The sequence below is a fragment of the Lepisosteus oculatus genome, chromosome 13, assembly GCF_040954835.1.
Source record: "Lepisosteus oculatus isolate fLepOcu1 chromosome 13, fLepOcu1.hap2, whole genome shotgun sequence".
In the NCBI taxonomy this organism is placed as follows: domain Eukaryota; kingdom Metazoa; phylum Chordata; class Actinopteri; order Semionotiformes; family Lepisosteidae; genus Lepisosteus; species Lepisosteus oculatus.
Window position 1 is genome coordinate 20184641 of NC_090708.1, and position 18162 is coordinate 20202802.

At 39.8% G+C, this 18162-nt stretch overlaps 1 protein-coding gene across 1 annotated transcript; it reads right to left on the bottom strand.

The window, feature by feature from the left end:
* Positions 1 to 9163: 9163 nt before the first annotated feature.
* LOC102696005 (somatostatin-1A-like) lies at positions 9164 to 10547 on the bottom strand. The gene is made up of 2 exons (XM_006637973.3): positions 10363 to 10547; positions 9164 to 9494 (listed from the first exon to the last, which is right to left on the bottom strand). The coding sequence occupies exons 1-2, from the start codon at positions 10501 to 10503 to the stop codon at positions 9285 to 9287; spliced, it is 351 nt and encodes a 116-aa protein (XP_006638036.1). The 5' UTR covers positions 10504 to 10547; the 3' UTR covers positions 9164 to 9284.
* Between the last annotated feature and the right edge of the window lie 7615 nt (positions 10548 to 18162).

Below are 18162 nucleotides of genomic sequence, written 5' to 3' on the forward strand. Positions count from 1 at the left end.
GGAAAGCAGGTATTCAGTGGCCAGGAGGGCTTGTACAGAGGTGGATGTGCATGATGATTTCATTGACACAAGCAGGTGAAGTCCTTAGCTGAACTGGAAGTGGACAGATGGGCCACTGAAGGGAGGCAAGCATCCAAAAGGAAGCAGAAAGAAGCAAAAAGCACTGGGCAAGATGATCAGGGCTCCAGGCGCTTGGACCACCAGCACTGAGAGTGGTAAAGATTGAGTGAGAAAAACAGGGGCCACTGTTGCATCTAATTGGACACTTAGGATAAAGGATTGTGGAGAGGGGCACAGCTGAAGTGTTGGTGCCAGGAGTAGTGAGAACAATGAAGAAGAAGTCCAGGCACTGTGTTCTCAGAACCGCGGAGGGTGCAGGGTGAACGTCAGCAGGCAGGAATACTACTATGAGGACAATGGAAGGGGAAGGGGAAGGGAAAGAGGAGGGAACAATGAAGATGTTGCCGGGCCCAAATGTATGCAGGTTGTATTTCCAATAATGAAATGGTGCAGAAAAAGAAGAAAGTAGAAGGGAGAAAGCCGATTTAGGGATGGCAGACTGCAGAGAGAATAAGAGGAGAGCTCAAAAAGGGAACAATGAAGATGTTGCTGGGCCCAAATGTATGCAGGTTGTATTTCCAATAATGAAATGGTGCAGAAAAAGAAGAAAGTAGAAGGGAGAAAGCCGAGTAGGGCATGGCAGACTGCAGAGAGAATAAGAGGAGAGCTCCAAAAGAGAAATGACATCAGGAGTAGCTGGAAGTGGAGGACAGACATCGGGCAGGCATCTCCATCAAGCTGGTTGTTTTTGTCACGGATGTCGGAAGGGACAAACCATGGAGAGGCAGGAGAGCCGAAAAAGACCCATATGCATAGTGGTGGAACGGGGGATTAGCCCAGGCTCAGCCGTTCTGGAGTCAAATAGAAACCAATGCCCTCAGGCAGCGGACGTGTGGCAACCTGATTGGTAGGCGGGTCTCAGGACATCCGAATGTCAATGCTGAGCGAAGGAGAATAAGTGATCCGGAAATATATAGCCCCAGAGAGAGAGACACCGGAAGGAGAGCAAAGCACAGGAAACTAGGGACAGGACAGAATAGGAGCACCGTCTGGCTGCAGAGGGCATGAAAGTTTTCTTTGAAATGTGAAGAGGCAGAGATGGAAGAGGTGCTTCTTCAGGTTGGCACAAGAAAAGCAGACTGCACACTTCTTTAGCTCTCGTCTGCAGACTCGCCACTATCCAGTCTCTGACATCAGGATATTCTCTTTGTTTTTCTTCTTATTGTTTTTAGACAGTGCAGCAATTTAGCCTCGGATGCCAAGGTCTGTATTTGGGAGGGGCAAATGCAGACCGGTATAATGTGAAACTAAATCTGATTTTATTTTTGTTAGGATTTTCTTCTCTTCTCATGCCTGGTCAAAGTGGGAACAGAGATCAGGGTGAAGGGCAGGGTAGCACAGTTGAACTGGAGCTCCATGGAGGAGTGTCAAAAGGAAGTGAGGAAGAAGGGAAGACCACTCAGTGACTCCAAGGAGGTCAGACTGGAGAGGCTTCTGTGAAAAAATACAAACTTGCAGAAGAGTCCCAGGACGGAAGATACATTTAGCTTCTAGAAAAATGTGAGTTTACTGCTGTGGAAGGATGGGAATAGATATAGGCTGGCATGATGAGACTGACCACTGGGAGACTTGCGAGTTGGAAGATTTTTTCCCCACACAGAAATAGGAGTGAACCAAGGGACAGATGAAAAAGCAGAGAAGGAGCGGAGGAGAGATACATGATATAAATGTTTGCATATGATAAATAGCTTTCAAGAAATTACATCAGGAATCGTTATGATTTACAACAGCTGGGCTGAAAGTGGCTTGGTTGTCATCATCCCTCCCAGAGCTCAAATTCTTCAACAGGGGTGTTTCTGTTGAATCCTTGGGCACTCTTTTTCAACTCATTGTTCCAGTAAATGCTCTATTGTACAAAAGGGTACCCTCTATATTAAAGGAGAATTTGCTCGCATCTGATTTCTATGGTTAAATAAATAGATAAATTTAAGTTATTGGGGTAAAATAAGAAAAAAACAGCTTGGCAATTCATTGAGGTTTCAACCATGAACTTGAAAAGTACCTCTTTCTTTAAGGAAGGAAAGACTCCATCAAAATTATAATCTTATCAGAACTGTTATATCTAATTACCTCAGCCATTTGAGTATCTCTTTATCTGTATTCCCATCATGAAGAATGGTAAGTATTCACTAAATATTTCCCTCCACTTTATCAGTTGTAATAAAGATCAGCTATCACATTCAGCCACTGTGCAGCGTGATCCGGCTAAATGGCATTTCAATTCAGTTTTTCTTTCCTTCAAATTAATCGAAAATTGCTGTCTCCTGGCACTTGGAGGAATTTTATTCACCCATGTTGCTTCATCGATCAAGTTTGTACAAATTCCAATTTAAAAAATAATGCTTCATTTCTTTTAACTAACCCAGTCTTTGGCATTTAAAATTCAGTGTCATGCAAGAATATACTAAAGATAAATATTAAAAAGGGGAAAATAAGACAAATAGCTTTTGTGATTCTGTTTATGCAGAAAACTATATATATATTCCTATTTTAAAATTCTGTACTTTAAAAAATAATGCTATCTGGCTTCAGAAATATACAGTAGTAGAAATATTTTCCAGAATAATTAGTATGAGCCTTTCTATTAATCAATACATTTTTGCTTCTATTCAATATCTATTTTTCCTCTCTTACCAACTGAAGTTTGTAGAATAAAGAAGAGTGTAGAATAAAAGAAACATGTCCACAGAACTCACATAAAATAGTTATCAGCATTTTTAATCCTATCATTCAGTGTAAGGGAACACCACATCAGATAATTATGCTGTCAAACTGTCAGTTTTGCACCATTCTCTGTGTGCACTGGGATAATCCCAGAGAAACAGACGTACAGTATACACACTCCGGCAGACAGAACTGGCACCCAAAAATGACATATCATTTAAATTATTATTAATGATGGATAGACAGCATTACCATGAGCAGGCAGTTTTATTTCCCTTATTATTTCGAGGAACATTTTGAAGCACCGTTTCTATGTGTTTTGGACCATTATTATGTTATCTCCTGCTTCCTGTTTGAGTGATGCATGCATCCCATAGTCCTACAGACTGTGTCTTGAACCCTTTTCCTACACCCATACTCACAGCTAACTTTTCTCACTTCCCTCACCACAGAGTCCATGAAATACTTTTCTACCAGAAAGCTTAAACCTGCTATTACACCAAAGCCGGCTGTGTAATAAAGAAGCTTGGCCTGGACTCTCCTAGTATTTAACCTTGTTTTATAAATACCATTCTGTTTCCAATTTGCCTTTTCTCTTACAAATTCTGGAATGGGCAGAGGCAGCTCAATTACCATCTCATCTTACATTAAATGAGCTCTTTGAACCTTTTCAGTCAGGGTTTAGACAGAGACACGATACTGAAACAGCCCTTGTTAAGGTAGTTTATGAATTGTTGATGGCTTCTGACTCTGGGTCATGTAATACTCTTCTCCTTCTGGACTTGCAAGGGCAGCCATTAATGTGAAGTATCCTGATGCTATGGAACAATACCGAATCACATGGAATGGATCGCTAGAATCAATTCCAAAGTCTTGGCTGCTTTAAAACTGCTGTTTTATTAGTTATGATGTGGTATATGTCACGATTGTAGTCCCTCCTCCTTAAGGGCACTCCGGCTCTTCCTTGTTTGCCTCGTTCCCCGCACCTGCCCCACGTCCCAGTCCACCTTAAAAGCTAGTTGCTGACATTAATCCGGGCTCTACATCTGATCTCCGTATCGTGCGTGTCCGGGTCCTGGAAGCGCCTGGTCCCGTTAAGGTTTAATTCTCTGTTCCCGTTCCTTTTCCGCCAGTTCCGACCCGGTTCTAGTTTTTATCAGGTCTGTTTTGAGATGGACCCCCTGGCTTTGGACTTTGCTTGTGTTTGGATTCCCCCTTTGGTTTTCTACTGGATTGTTTGCCCCGGACTCACTCCCCTAAAACACCAGCGCACCAAGGACACGCCCCCCCTGTTTTGATCCCCGTTTCCTGCATGGCTTTTTCCCCAGTGTTTCCTCACTATTGTGTCGTCCGCATAGGGTCTGGAAAGAACTGTTCGTTACAGTATCCTAATGATTATGTTATGGGACCTTTACTGTTTATTTTTTGCTGTACATGTTGCTGCTTGGCCACCATGGGTTAATAATTTTCTTAAATTAAATTGCAATACTGAGGTTATGCTTGTGAGTATTATTGAAAGAACTAAAACCTAAACCTTAAGTACTTATTGAATGATTATTATCAGACTCTTATTCTGAAACTTGTTAATTCAGGCTTTCTTACTCTGATGAAAGCCAGGCTACACAGCAGCCTTCTCTTGTGCTGCACTACATCTGCAGTAGAGTAAATGAGAAATCTGTTGTTTTTGGAAGAACACTAATGAAGAATGATGTGACTGTGAAGCATGTATGATGCAGGTGATGGAACACAAGTCAGTGAGCTGGTGGCAGCACTAGTTGTCACTATCCTGAGACTGGAAGTTTGTGCTGTGCAATGGAAAAAACTGCGGTGACCAGGAAGAGTAGTACAATTACAAGTAGGATGGCACAGGTGTGAGTTTTCACTTGCCGAAGTTTTTTAGAAATTAATTGATAAGGACATATTCCAAATAGGAACCACAACAGAAGAAAAAATCTCAGCTATGTTCTGTGGTGCAAGCTGTAGGAGAGGAGGTTGAGGGTCAACACCATACCAGTTGTACACCAACCAAAGGGGATAATTGGGGGAGTTTAAAGGGAGGGGAAAAACCTGTCACCATAGCAGCCAGGGCAACGTTCAATGTTCACCAGGGACACTGAGGGCTGTGAACAAGGAGGCCCAGACCCAATGCAGCCTGACATGTGAGTTTGCACCCACGGGCAGACAGTCAGTAACCAAGGGTGGCTCTTATGGTAACAGAGAAATGAACTTGAACTTGAACTTGAACTTGATTGCCATATGTAACCGGTACTGGTACAATGGAATTCTTACTTACAGAAAGTCTCTTGATTGTAAAACAAGTGTAAAAAACAAAACAAAGTGCAAACAGTGCATCAAGACAATGTACAAACAAACAAAAGACAATGTGCAAGTAAACATGCAGACAGTTTGAATGTAAACAATACAGACGTGTAAACAATGACTGGAGACGTACAATAAATAAATTACAATGAGATAGATGGTGATGGTGTAGGTGTGGTCCGAGGGGGATGGCTAAATGTGTTCGCCAGTCTCACTGCTTGTGGATAAAAGCTATTGAAGAATCTAGTGGTAAGTGTCCGTATGCTCTTATATCTCTTGCCTGAGGGCAGTGGGGTGAAGAGCTCATGCCCGGGGTGGTGACTGTCCTCTGTGATGGCCAGAATTCTACCACGGCAGCGGTCCTCATAGAGCTGTTTAATCTCGGTGAGACCGCAGCCGATGATCTTCTGGGCCATATTGACCATTCTCTGCAGTGCCTTTCTTTCTCGCGAAGAGGTGTTGCCATACCACACGGTGATCCCGTTGGTGAGGACGCTCTCGATAGTGCAGCGGTAGAAGTTCACCAACACATGTATTGGCATCCCCCATCGCTTGAGGCACCTCAAGAAATAAAGGCGCTGCTGAGCCTTCTTCATGATAGAGTCAGTGTTCACAGTCCAGGTTAGATTTTTAGAGATGTGAATTCCCAAAAACCTAAAGCTGGTGACTGTTTCCACTTCCGTTCCATCAATACTGAGTGGGCTGTGAGTGTGTGGCCTGTGTCTCCGAAAGTCCACTATTAGCTCTGTATAAATGGAGGACTGGATGGAAAATGAGGAGATGAAACAATGAATATAAGCTGGAACCATAAGTACAATGAGTTGAATGCTTAACCAGAAATGGAGAGAAAATGGTGGGGAGTGAGTGAAGTGGGCAAGATTAGGATAAGGGGGAAAAAGGAGACCAAAGAGCAATGACTTTTCAGAGATCCACGGAGGGTTAACATCAGGAGAACTGAAAGATAGGAACACACCGCATGACAGGGCAGAGCTGGTTGTTTCTGTGAAGAATTTGAGGTTTTTTGTTTCAAAAGGGGTGAGAAAGTGAATCCATTCCTGGTTTGTAGGATGCAAATGCAATACAGATAAGATAAGAGCTTACTATCACTCAATGTTAAGTACAGTGTGTCTGCTTCAAATGAGACTACAAAATCTAGTACTAGAAAATATTGTGGGTAGCCAGGGGGTATTTACTGTATACTTAGATCAGCAGAAGTGTAGAAATTGAATTAGAATTTGACCACCCAATCTTCTGTTAAACACACACCATGAATCACTTTAAGACCTGTATTTTTGTCAAATTAACTGAGTTTACTCTGCATATACAGTTTCTTTCCAACTGTTATTTATTTTTGCTGTTGCCAGAGACAGACCTTACATACCAATTCTCCATCACTTTTGTTCTTCATTGTTTCTGCATGTTCGTTTTCGCATTCAGCTGAGACTGATCTTAGTCAGCCCCAGGGATCCCCAGTCGTATAATGTGACACCCTCTACGACAGAACAGGTGAGATTCAGCAACTGCAGTCGTGTTGAGTCATGTAGTGTGACGCCGGCGTTACCTCAACCAGGCAAGTGTTAACATATACAGTACACTTTTAATGTGTTTAGTTTCTAGGTCACATAATTAGGATTTGACAAACTACAAAATTTGAGTTTCTAAATAGATGTTTAGGAAGAGGTCAATTTGTAATTTTGCACTCTGACCACTCTCACACTCCACCCTGTGTCATCGTAGCCGTGGAGAGAGACCGGGGAGGCTGGAGGACCCTATGCGTAGTGGCAGGAACAGAGCAAACACGGGGGTTCAGTTCGGGCTCAAGGTATCAGGCGGAGTCGGAACGAAACATTAGTCCTCAGGTAGCAGACGTGGGGTGACCTGGTCGGGTGAGTCTCTCAACAACTGATCCCAATGCCGAGCGAGAAGGATAGGGAGACCCAGAAATATAAAGCCCCTGACAACAAGACACACCAGAAGAACAAGTTAAAGCACAGGGAAACTACAAACAGGACAGAGCAGGAGCGCCCTCTAGATGTAGAGGGCGTGACACCCTCCACCTTATCATTAGCCTGCTCCCTGGTTCATTCCTTGGTTGATTTCCTGTGTGAAGAATCTGTCAGTAAAAAATGTCCTCTCTTGGTTCGTGGGAGCATTTGCAGAATAGGAGATAGATTTAACCACAGGTTGTATTCTTTTACTTTAGAAGGCAGCCTTCAGTATATCTTCTTTTGGCTTTTGTAGGTCCCAATGAAGAGTTGAATACTTGATAGCAGTCTGGAATTTTTTATGGATGGTTAGAACATAGGTCTGCGGGATGTGTTGTTCTATGTTTATGTTGTGTGTAGTTTACTGTGTGTATTGTCATTTCAATAAATATTTGTAAGTAAAAGTGAAAGAATGTGTTGTAAGTAAAATAATTATTACTCTTTTCACTAAATCTGTACCAGAGAACAAAGCTCATGTGTCACTAATTATAGCAACCGCCTAGGTATATTTTTTGGCAAAAGTACAGTATTTACAAGTTGGGGTTATAATTATTTAATTTACTTATTGATTACTCTGTAGTTTCCTGAATTTCTCCATTTTTGTAACCCCCTATTTGTAAAAACCCCCTATTTGTTATTATATATGGAATATGTATTTCCATATTCTATAGCCCATAGTTATGATGGCATCGTATGCTGCATATTGTTTTAAAATTTCAGTTAAGATCAGCTTTATTCCTCAAATTGAAAAAAAATATTTTTTTCATTTTCATTTTTAAAGCTTGATTAAGTTATGTTTCAGCTGAAGTAATAAAGCTTGTAAAAAAAGTATCCAAATATTTTCTCTCTTTCAAAAGCATAATTAAATAGCAATCTCCACTGGCAAAATGCTTTTTTTGCATTTATTATGTCAGTGAATGACTTCTAAAATAAATATAAAATGCTTTTTTCTTCCTTCTTTTCAAGAGGAGAAAAATGCTAATGAAAAATGCATCAAATGCCACATTAGACTTCACTTAGAAGAAAAACTTAATTAACCTAAATGTTATGAGCAGGATGTTCTTTTTAATGCCTGTTTGTTCTGATTTGCAACTTCATTAAAATGTTGAGTTTTTTTTTTCTTTTGCGTGTTCCTATTATCACATTGAAATGTTTCATTAAGCAGTAAGCTTCCTTGGTGTAAAAAATTAACTACTAAAAGTGAGCCTTTGTTCAGGACAATTATTCTTAATCATGTAAATGTGACATAGATAACTAATAGATTCTTAATGTACTGCCCCTTTCATGTCATGTTTGTTTCAACCTATCTCTGGTTCAGTAGAAGTTTACACCTAAAGCTCTTTAACAAGGAAATACTTTTCCTCTCCTAGATAGGTCCTTATTACCCTTTACATTAGGGATCAATTTTGCATTTTGATAATATTTTTTCATCTTCATTTTTGTAATTTTCAATAAACCAGCTACACTGTACTACCTGACCTAGTAGTTGCTTTGGAGTCTTAGACTTTAAACCACAGGTGTGTAAATAGACCACTGCCTGTTCTAATATACAGGTTAATATACTGTTATTATCAAGGTTATACATTTGCAGAAATCTGAAATTTAGAAATATGGTGAAAGAATCAAGACATTGCAACTTTTTCATAACAAGCCCAGTCAATAGGCTTAACCTAATGGATAGCAAGTTAGAGTGACTCCTAATTGAATCATTGCTGTTAAAAGCTCAGTAAACCCAATTGCAAAAATCACTCACAAATTCTATGGCAGGAACTTCTGAACTCATCCACAATATTTCTAAACATTGGTGAAAGCCCCATAACATTTTAACCCCACTCATTGTGTTTGTATTCTGATGTGTGTGGTTCCAAAATAGATATTGTTCCAAACTGGAAAATGAAAAAGGAAAAGGCACATAAGACCATTTAAATCTGTATCACTGTTTGAATTATAGTGTACTAATTATACTAAAGAATGTATTACTGAATACTAAAATAAAAAAAAGTTGCAGTACATGGCAAAATGCATGGCAAAGCTTGAAAAAAAGAAGTATTGATACTAATAATGCAGTGTTTTGTTTAATGAAATTAAAAGATTTTTAATTTAATTAGTTCAGTACACATGTTATATTTCAGAATTTGCTGAAAGGCTGAAGCATCTCAGTAGAGAAATTGGGGTGCCAGGCCATGTAGTTGAGGATCAACATGATGTGAAGGTTTTCCAGTAGAAATTTCTGCATCCTGCTTTACGTTCTCTGGGAGGGATTTCCTTCCCTATCTCAGTAGATCTCTCCAGCTCAAGTCTGGCATCACTGTTCTCATCCAACACAGACATTTCATTCTCCAGGGCTTCACTGTCAGACTGAACAAGCTGGGAGATAAGGTCCTCTATTGCATATTTAGAGGAGTCCTGCAACAAAGAATCAAATGTTAACTGATATGAAATAAAATTGCAGGGTGTTATGTTGGTTCCACAAAAAAAAACTTTCACCAGAATTATACAAGAGGAGTTCGGGATGAGTATAAAATGCATCAGTAAACCCTTCAGGCTGTAGAGATTAAATAAATACATATTTCAGTGAAGGATTTTTATTTCAACTAACCTTCCTTTTGAAAGTGTGATTTCAGACTCTAGTTTTATTTTCTCTTCGAGAAAATATGTGATTCTTATTAATAATACTTTAAAGATTTTGATCTATGGTGTAGGGCACCAAAGTAGAACTGTGGTTAGCATTGCTGCCTTACAGCACTGGTGCCCTGGATTCATTTCTGGACCTTAGGTGCTATCTGCATGGAGTTTGCATGTTCTCCCTGTGCTTGCCTGGGATTCCTTCCACAGTCCAAAGGCATAATGACAAAGATTAATTGGCTCCTGGGACAATTTGGCTCTGGTGTGATTGTGTGTGTCTGTGTTTGTGTCTATGTATGCCGTGATGTCCCATTAAGGGTGTATCCCTTCATGCACCTGTTGCATTCCTGAATAGGCTCCAGTTCCACCTGACCCTGCATTGGGTAAAGTGTTAAGAAAATGGATGGATGGAACAGTGGTGTATCTTTAACATTACACCAACATGGAAGACAATATTTTACAATGTATTTTAATCCAACTTTTAGGATTTAACTGAAACACATCAGACTCAGAGTCAGGCAAAGTGAGTCGGGCAGTCAGGTAGAGAGTCTTCTGTCAGGCTGCCATAACAGTTAAATTAGATGTGTGAAGCACAGAATGGCCTGAATTTACTGCTGTTTCTATTAACTGTAAAATTAATTTAACTTACCTGTTTATTTAGGCCTGCAGCTTTTGCCTTCTGTAGAAACCTCCTGAACCGAAGGTCTGAGTGCGATACAGCGCTGACACAGCAAAAAGCAAGAACCAACCCAAAGAGAGCCAAGGTGCAATGAACACGATAGGACAGCATCTTGCCTTGAAGGAAAGTAACGGTACAGGTGAAAACGGTGTCAGGAGTCCTTTCCTTGACTTACAAATGGGTCTGGCAAGCCTCTTTTTAAACTGGCTTCCACACGTCAGAACGGTATGGTTTGCATGGCATTTGGCTTATAGAAGCATAATCTCCGCCCACTGTATCCCAAGAGATGGTGGAATTTTGTGCTTTAAACATCTTAGAGGTTCCTCTTATTTCTTTGTTTAGTCATTTACTCACAAAAGGAGTTTACAGCATTCAGATTGAGTTGAATGGAAGCTTACAATAAAACAATTAGCTTCAATGGGTCTAACTCTTTCTGTTATTCCAGAACAAACACAACCAAGCAATGTACTCATTATAAACTATTTGCTAAAGAAGGACAAACTAGAATTTGTCAGAATAGTGATGTCAAATGGTAAACTTGCAATCATTTAATGCATTTTAGTATTTTTTTCCTCTTGGTTATATTCACAACATTATTTAAAGATGTTAAATAAACTGTTCTTTATCACTTCAAGTAAAGCAAAACAAAAAGAAATTAGTGAAGTGGACTAAAGGCAAAGAAAACCCAACTGTTTTTTTTCTTCAGTTAACATTTTTAACATACGTTATTTATACCAAACAAAATTATTAAAATTCAGATTTCTAAAACTGAATTTGTCCTTGTCTTTTAGTAGAAATCAACTATTATTAATTAGTAATTTATGTTCATTGTTTTTAAAGAACAAAATGCACCACAATATTTCTCACATTTATTTAATATATGAATACATTTAATATTTTTAATACAAATCTCCAAACATCTCTTACTGTTGTGTATAGAAATGTTATATTAGCATAGGAATATATATGTATAAGAGATAACATCTTATGTAAGTAATAATAAGTAATGATTTAGGCTGATAAAATGATTTTTCAGCTAAAAATGCTACATGGGAGCATGCTAATGCTGTCTTTAATTTTGCCAGCTGAAATATTTCCAGATTTTCCAAGCGGTTCTTTAAGCCATCATTGTCTTCTGCTTGTCTTTCTGTTACGACCACCAGCCAGCGGAGATCAACTCACAAAAGAACTAACCAGTACCAGCAGCAGGTTAATAATAACAAGCGCCGCCGCGCGTGTTAATCCATCAGCACACGCTCTACCATACTGCACGCATCACTATTTAAACCATCCTAACCAGCTTCCCGCTGCACGGTGTTGAGTCTTCTCTTTGAGAGCTCAACCTCACATTAACCCTGAACCTCGCTTACTGGATACTGAACTCTCTTTTGCCTCTCGACCTTGGACCTCGCCTTCTGTTTTGGATTGTTTGCTTCTCTCTGTACTTCCTGGTTATTGATCTATCTTTCGCCTATCGACTACAATCTTGCCTGACGTTCCAGATTGTTCGCCTGTCTCAATATCTACTTGCTCCTGCATCTGCACGGGATCTGCAAACCTTTTCATTGAGGACTGCTGACACTTTCCAGGAGGGCTCCTATTAATATCTACTAAAACACAGCAAACTGCCAATTAAGTACTAGAGCTGATATGAATAAAAAATCAGATGACACAGGAGTCTTCCAGATGACTGTTGTCAATAAAAACATCAACATGAGAGCATGGATGGAGTGATTCACAGTACCTCAGAATACTGGACACACAAGTTTCGTTGGGCATGCCTTCATTGACAGAGACTTACGAAACATACACATTTACATGAAATTTAAAATTTGGAGGAGCCCATGCACCTTCCTTCATTTCAGTAGCAGGCATTTCATAAATATAACATTTGATGGGCATAATTTAACATACATTTTGTGTGCCAAGCATTTCTGATCACTTTGATCAAATGAATAGCAGGATAATAGTTATGTAGAGGGCTTACGTTATTGATGGGGATTACAGTAAATTATTGATGTAGGACTGAGCAGTTAGGAGGAGCTGAGAGATCAAGATGGCTATACCAAGAGGGTTAATATGGTATTGGGCAAAAGGGGGAATGGAGAATGGGCCTATTGTGAAATCCTGCTTAACTAAGTCCACAGTCACAGGATCATTGAGTGCTTCTGCATCCAGTGGAGTTGAAATTATTGCTGACTTCTCTTCCTCTTGAGAAAGAAGATAATAGCATGGCACCTAGCATTTTTAATCTTGGGTAAAAGAATCGGAGATGGGTAAGGGATGATGGGTGAAGTTGGCAAGACTGAAAGTAGAGGAGATTTAGAGTGAGTGCTGTAGGAATTAATGTGAATGAGAGCCACAAATGATGGTATGCAACTAGTAAACAGGTAGCAGTAGAGCTTGGTATGGAGCCCTGATAGACAAGATGATTAAGATGTCTCAGACAAAGCTAATGACAATTGAAGTCTTTGGACAGTTATCTGGATATCAATCAGTTGAAATTAAGGCTATGGCTCCTGCTTCTGAAACAATGAAATCGACTCACTTTTCCAAAAGGACTACATTCTGTCTCCTGAAGACCTCTAAGGTGTCCCCAGTGTCATACTGTCCATAGAGTTTATTGTCTTCCAGACAAAAACAGTTGCTCACAGTGTTCTGCAATTGAGTTCTACTTTGGTTTTCATTCAGTCATGCTACTGTACATCTTCACTCTCACTCAGACGTTACTCACAATAATTTCGAAATTTGTATCCTCAGTCATATTCAAACTATAGTCTCTTGTGCCTTGTTCTTCTCAGCCAAGAGACTAATTCCATTAAATCTCTATTTATATTACTCCTCTTCTGTCATGTAGTGCAGAAGAGTCTCTACAAATCCTGTTTATGAAGTGCTGATGCTTTTGGGAATATCTTACCATGTTCATGTGGGGAGCTGTGTCTGTGTGCTTCAAATGCAGATGATTGAGTAATGGTCAGTTCAATTCTGAAAAATAGAAAGAAGGAAAACAATGTTTCAACTGTTGAGCCTCCTCAGATATGAGTGAGAGTAAAACAGTGGGAATATAAAGCTCCACAGAAGAAGAAGAACAGAGTATAGGACTGATAATACAGGTGAGAAAGAGTGTTCATGTGAAAATGAATCAGAGGGACGTGTAAAAAGCTGAAATCTGTGAATGAATAGAGAGGGTGTAAAAAAGACATTAGTCTGTCATTGGCAGAAGGGTACAACTGACCCAAGTTTTTGGATAATCTTGCCTTCGGATATTTTTCTGGAGTAAGTCTTGAAATCCCTGTGTTACTACGCAGACAGCGGTGGAGGAGTACAGGCCGAAAGCAGAGATCAGGACTGTGAAGCGACCATGTGCTGTGGGAAGCTGTGAAGCAAAAAGCTTCTGAGTGTCTAGAAGTGCTCCAAGGTGGTTTCCCAGGGCAACCGGGAGCTGTGAGCGACCGCCCCCCTGGGCTTAACACCCTGTAAAAGGACGCAGACAGAAAGGTCAGTGAAATCATGGCCAGGAGAGGTGAAATGATGAACTAATAGCTTAGAGAGATCCTTGATCCTCCCTGCTCTCACATGTTCCCAGAAACAGTCAGCCAGTCTTCTTGCTGTCTCATCAAAGTTAATAAGCCATTTTATACAAAATACCTTACCGGGTACACATGATATTCTCTGGGTGATTTTAAAATAGCCCAAGGGGCCATGTGTGTGCATGATATTAGATGCATGCATTATTTGCAGGGGATGCAGTGGCTTCTGTTAAAGGAAACGATGCCTGGTGTAGTGTTTGCTGTGGGTTGTTAAGGGAACTATGGACAAGAATGTTGCACAGATTAGTTGGCAATATGAGATAATAGGGGGCTCTGGGGAAAGATTTCCAGTTGAGGAATCATCCTGTAAAATGGATAAGTTATTTTTGATGATCCTAGGAAGAGAAAGTTTTTAGGAGCGATCATCACTGTAGACAATAAGATCAGCACGGAGGTGATCGCCAGACTGGCTGCCGGCAATAGGAGCTATGAGGTATTATACTGTATAACCAACTAAAGAACTGTAGCCTATCGCGAGATCTCAAGAAGGTTCTGTACCAAACTGTTATTAGACCTGTGGTAACATATGGTGCAGAAACCCTAACTAAAGCTGACGAAACACCTGGGAGAGGCAAGTTCTTAGAAAGATATATATATATATTAGCCCGTGAGGATAAGAGAAACATGGAGAATAAGAACAAACAATGAACTGAGGAGACTGTACCAGGACCAAGATCTGGTTGTGACGATTAAGGCAGGACAACTACAATGGCCTGGGCACGTCCAAAGGATGTAGTGGTGTAGAGGTCCCCGAAGAGTGGTGTAGAGGGAAATCCAGGAGGAAGGAGGAGAAGAGGATTGCTGAGATTGAAATGGCTGGAAGGAGGAATGAGGAGGCGGAAATAAGAGAGCTGGGTGTGAGAAGATGGAGGCTTAAAGCAGCAGATCAGACACAATGGAAGACTGTATTAGCGGAGGCCAAGGTCCTTCAAGGACCTTAGAGCCATGGAGGAAGGAAGGAATAGAAAGGTTCTGGAGTGAATAAAGGAATTGTGGAATACAAGTCTTGGTCTGGTAGTTTCTTGCTGGATTGAAAAAAGAAAGCATTTTAAGGGCTTGTTTTGGTAGTCTGTGTCAGCACAGCATACAGTAAGTAATAAAGCAAATATGAGAAAGGGATAGTGTGTTTGTGGTGGAAGGAGATGTACATGGGGTGTTGTACTGCACAGTACTTGACAGTCTCTGGTAGTTGACGAGGAGGCTTATGTCCTGAAAAAGAAAAGTGGTGGAGTATACATGAAAGGTGAATTGTAAAGAAAGAGCCCTGTGACGGGACTAGCCCCCATCCAGACTGTATCCTAACTTCTGTGACACCATCATCATGATGTAAAGGGATGTGATGTCCAAGGTGAAAATGAAACATTCTGGTCCCTAAATTTGAAAATTGTTAAAAAGCTAAAGAGCACGGATGTTGTCAATGATTTATGAAGGAGCACTTCAACTTGTGGTATCAAAAGGCTGTCCAAAAATCTGAGATATGTATAGCAGAGCAGTTGCATGACAAGACAATTGGAGATCCTGAGGATCTTTGGCCTGTGGTAGGATCCTGTGAAAGAAGGTGGTATGAAGAGATGTTATTTAGTTAACTTGCAGGGCCTCTTATGTATTAGGAACTAGTACAAAACTTGGGGTTTGCTGAGCAGGGATCTCTCATCCTAGGAAATAGGAAGGTCAGAAAGAATGGTAACAACAAGATTCAAGTTGGTAGTGTTTGGGGGGTTTCTTTTGTAGAATTTGTAGTTTTGTGTCTTTATCCAAATCCAAATCAAGAAACAAACAGAGCCTGGAATGTAGGGTCCTAATAATAAGATAAATATATTGTAGAGCTGCTGGTCACAAACGTTCTTTGTTTTCCTGATGTTATTGTTAGAGTGGGCAATGTCTTTTTTTTAAGGGAAAGATAGTAGAAATAATTAGTTTTGTGAAAAATTAGTAAAGAAGTCTTTGAGTGTTGATCTGGATGATATCAGAAACAAACAAAAAGATGTTGAATAGGAGGTGGTTGGAGAATGTCTTATTATGGCAGGAATCATACTAAAGCGAAAAACTCTGTTGCATGATGATCTGCCATCTGAAGAGCAAGCTTAGGCCTGAAGGTAAAGTGGTCGCTCACTGATAATGCTGTCTTAGAATTTGATCATTTGGAATGGTGGGGGGATTATGATCTGGTGTATTTATACCGATGCATTCTACAGGTCATCAAGTACCACATCTATTTTAGATCCTGTTTCTCTTCTTTCTGTCCCATTGTCCTCAATATTATAAATGAATCCTTGAGCACTGGCGTTGTATCAGTGGTCCTCAAAACTGCTTCCAAAAAAGCCTAACATGGCTGTGGACAATCTAAACAATTTTCGCCCCATCTCCAACTTACCCTTTTTTGCAAAAATTCTAAACCCTACTGTCACATTTCAGTTACATAACCACCTCATGGCAAATAACCTTTTCAAACCCCTCCAATCTGGCTTCTGTCAACTTTACAGCACAGAAACTGTTCTGGTCAAAGTCACTAATGATCTTCTAATAGCTTCTGATTCTGGTTCTCTTTCTATACTAATCCTTCTTGAGCTCAGTGCTGCTTTTGACACTGTTGACCATGACATCTTATTTTCTTATCTTGAGACTGTGTTTGGGGTTTCTGACACTGCTCTTTAATGGTTCAAGTCTTACCTCACTGATCACTGTCACTTTGTCTCTCTTAATGGGTATACCTGTAGGTCTGAAATTGGCCTCGTTAAGTCTGGTGTTCCTCAGGGCTCAATACTGGGCCCCTTGCTTTTCAGCATTTACATGTTTCCACTTGGTCAGCTTTTAAGATCACATGGCCTCAGCTATCATTTCTATGCTGATGATACTCAAATATACATCCATACCAAACCTGACAGTGATGTGGCTGTCTATTCTATCTAATTGCATCTCTGACATAAAAACTTGGATGACTTAAAATTTCCTTCATAGTAACTGTGACAAGACTGAAGTCATGCTTATCGGCACTCTCCATCAACTTTGTAAAGCCAATCCTGTAACCCTTTCTGTAGAAGGTTCTGTACTTCAGCTTCAGTCTAAATTGAAAAGCCTTGGAGTGACATTCGATTCTGGCTTAACATTCAATCCACATGTGCAGCATATTGTCAAAACATATTTTTTCACCTCAGAAATATTGCTAGACAACGCCCTATGTCACTAACTGTGGCTGAAAAGCTGATCAACACATTTGTGTTCTCCTGAATTGACTACTGTAATGTTCTACTCGCTGGGGTATCTAAATCTACATTGAACAAACCGCAGAATAGTACAGTATGTCCAAAATTCAGCATCCTGACCAGGTCAAGTACAAGTGATCACATTACTCTTATCCTGAAGTCCTTGCACTGGCTTCCTATCAAATTCAGTGTGGACTTTAAAATCCTCATGCTCACCTACAGATCCAGCCGTTCAAAATAAACAAGGTACGCTGCGTTAAATACACGGTGGGTGTGCCGCAAAATACTGCATCATACCTCAAGATAATTTAAATATGATAATAGTATCCAGAAACACCTTGTAAAACCGCCAGGTGGAGCTACTAAAGCTTAACGTCTCATGTACAGCAATTGAGCTGTCACCAGAAAACGCCCGGTTTCGAATCCTGGTCACTGCTGAGGGACAATCTTTTTCCAATTAAGAATTTAAGTTGTATACTCTTTAGACTTTTAATCATTTTAAACTGTGTATTACAGCTAATCATTTATTATTAAACATTAAAAAGTGGGTATATTTTCTAAAAGCAAGATTGCTCAGTTGGACAAAAGTAAACAACCTTCCATCTTCATCATAAATATTCTAATTATGCATACATATTTTATTTGTAATTGTGTTTCATCTTGTGTAATCTTCTTATTTATTGTTGTTGTCATTCTGTAAAGTGCTTTGAGAAGCCACCTTTAAAGGCACTATATAAAATAAAGTTTATTATTATTATTATTATTATTATTATTATTATTATTATTATTATTATTATTGTAAGTAGCTTGTCCTTGGGGATTCAGGTAAGATCTGAATAGAACAAAGAGTTGTTTCACCTACAGAAAACACTTTTGCTTTGAAGAAGTTAATTTTTTGGCTTAGAATTACATTTAGATCAAGATATCAATAGAAATCCTGAAAATCTTGGGTATTTTGTGATATTTCTGTTTTTTCC